This window comes from Aptenodytes forsteri, unplaced genomic scaffold, assembly GCF_000699145.1.
Source record: "Aptenodytes forsteri isolate BGI_AS27 unplaced genomic scaffold, ASM69914v1 Scaffold61, whole genome shotgun sequence".
Taxonomy (NCBI): Eukaryota; Metazoa; Chordata; class Aves; order Sphenisciformes; family Spheniscidae; genus Aptenodytes; species Aptenodytes forsteri.
Window position 1 is genome coordinate 65,517 of NW_008794443.1, and position 1,594 is coordinate 67,110.

General features: G+C 65.5%; 1 protein-coding gene across 1 annotated transcript in view; it reads left to right on the top strand.

The window, feature by feature from the left end:
- The first annotated feature begins 3 nt into the window (after positions 1 to 3).
- The window catches only part of RAP1GAP (RAP1 GTPase activating protein), a 3,119-nt gene continuing 1,528 nt past the window's right edge, over positions 4 to 1,594 (top strand). Inside the window, exons 1-6 of the mRNA XM_019474705.1 lie at positions 4 to 42; positions 160 to 198; positions 290 to 475; positions 1,188 to 1,282; positions 1,373 to 1,469; positions 1,528 to 1,587. Of these exons, the coding sequence (XP_019330250.1) occupies positions 4 to 42; positions 160 to 198; positions 290 to 475; positions 1,188 to 1,282; positions 1,373 to 1,469; positions 1,528 to 1,587 (516 nt within the window). The remainder of the gene's footprint in view (positions 43 to 159; positions 199 to 289; positions 476 to 1,187; positions 1,283 to 1,372; positions 1,470 to 1,527; positions 1,588 to 1,594) is intronic.

A 1,594-nucleotide genomic window follows, 5' to 3' on the forward strand; every position in this document is an offset into this window, starting at 1 on the left:
AGGATGGCTCAGCAGCGCCACGCCATCCCCCCACCGCTCAAGGTAGGCGTCGCTGGGCTGGGGGCACCCAACCAGCACCCATGGGTGCCGGTGTGGCCTTCACCCACCCCAGCACCCATGGGTGCTAGCATGGCCTTCACCCACCCCGTTGTCTTGCAGACAGAGGAGGACTACATCCCCTACCCCAGCGTGCACGAGGTAGAGCACCCGCTCCCCTCCAGAGATGGGTGCAAGGGCAGGCGAGCAGCTGGGTGGGTGGCCGGAGCACCCACCTCGGTTGTGGGTGCAGGTGCTGGGCCGGGAGGGGCCGTTCCCCCTCATCCTCCTGCCGCAGTTTGGGGGTTACTGGATCGAGGGCACCAACCACCAGCTGAGCGGGGCACCCGAGTCCCCCCCCACCCCGGCACCCAGCACCCGGGCAAGGCTTGAGGGCAACCACACGGCCAAGATCTACCGCAAGCACTTCTTGGGCAAGGTGAGGCCCCGTGGGTGCTCCAGGCGTGGGTGCTTGGCGTGGGTGGGTTCCCCATGGGTGTGGGTGGGCATGGACATGGAGACCCCATGGCATGGGTGCTCGTGCATATGGGTGCTCGTGGACATGGGTGACTCATGGGTGTGGGTATCTACGGGCATGGGAGCCCCATGGGTATGGGTGCTGTTGACTCATGGGTGTGGGTATCTACAGGCATGGGAGCCCCATGGGTATGGGTGCTGAAGGACCTGGGTGCCCCATGGCATGGGTGCTCGTGCGAATGGGTGCTCATGGACATGGATGCCCCGTGACATGGGTGCCCCATGAGCACGGGTGTGCGTGGGCATGGGGGCTCCATAAGTATGGGTGTCCGTGGGTGTGGGTGCCCAGGAACCTGGGTGACCCATGGCACGGGTGCTCACGGGTACGAGTGGCTCACTGCATGTGTGCCCGTCAGTGTAGGTGCTCCATGGGCGGTGGTATCTGTGGGTGTGGGTGCTCATGGACACGGGTGCCTCGTGTGGATGGGTGCTCAGGGTTATGGGTGCTCAGGCACCTGGATGCCCCCATGGCACGGGTGCTTGTGCACATGGGTGTCCATGGGCATGGGGACCCTACGAGTGTCTGTAGGATGGGTGGCGCATGGCACCCATGGGTGCCTGCCAGCGTGAGCACCCATTGGTGCGGTCACGGGTGTTTGGCCCCCTCCCCGCAGGAGCACTTCAACTACTACTCCCTGGACCCGGTGCTGGGCCACCTCGTCTTCTCCCTCAAGTATGACGAGCAGGAGCACCTCCACCTGCTGCTGCGGTGAGCAGGGTGCCAGGGGGCACCCATGGGTGCTGGTTGAGGATAGGGCACCACCCTGACACCCCCCCACACACACACCTTGCCCCACAGCACCCGTGCCCGCACCCTGCACGACGTGGTGCCCATCTCCTGCCTGGCCGAGTTCCCCAACGTGGTGCAGATGGCCAAGGTGGGTGCAACACCTCCGGTGCAACACAGCACCCATGGGTGCCCCCCGCCCCCCCCGCCCCCTCCCAACCCCGCAGGCATCCCGCCTCATCCTCGCCTTCGACGAGCGACGAGTCAGCAACCACTTCAGATTTGGGGTCATCT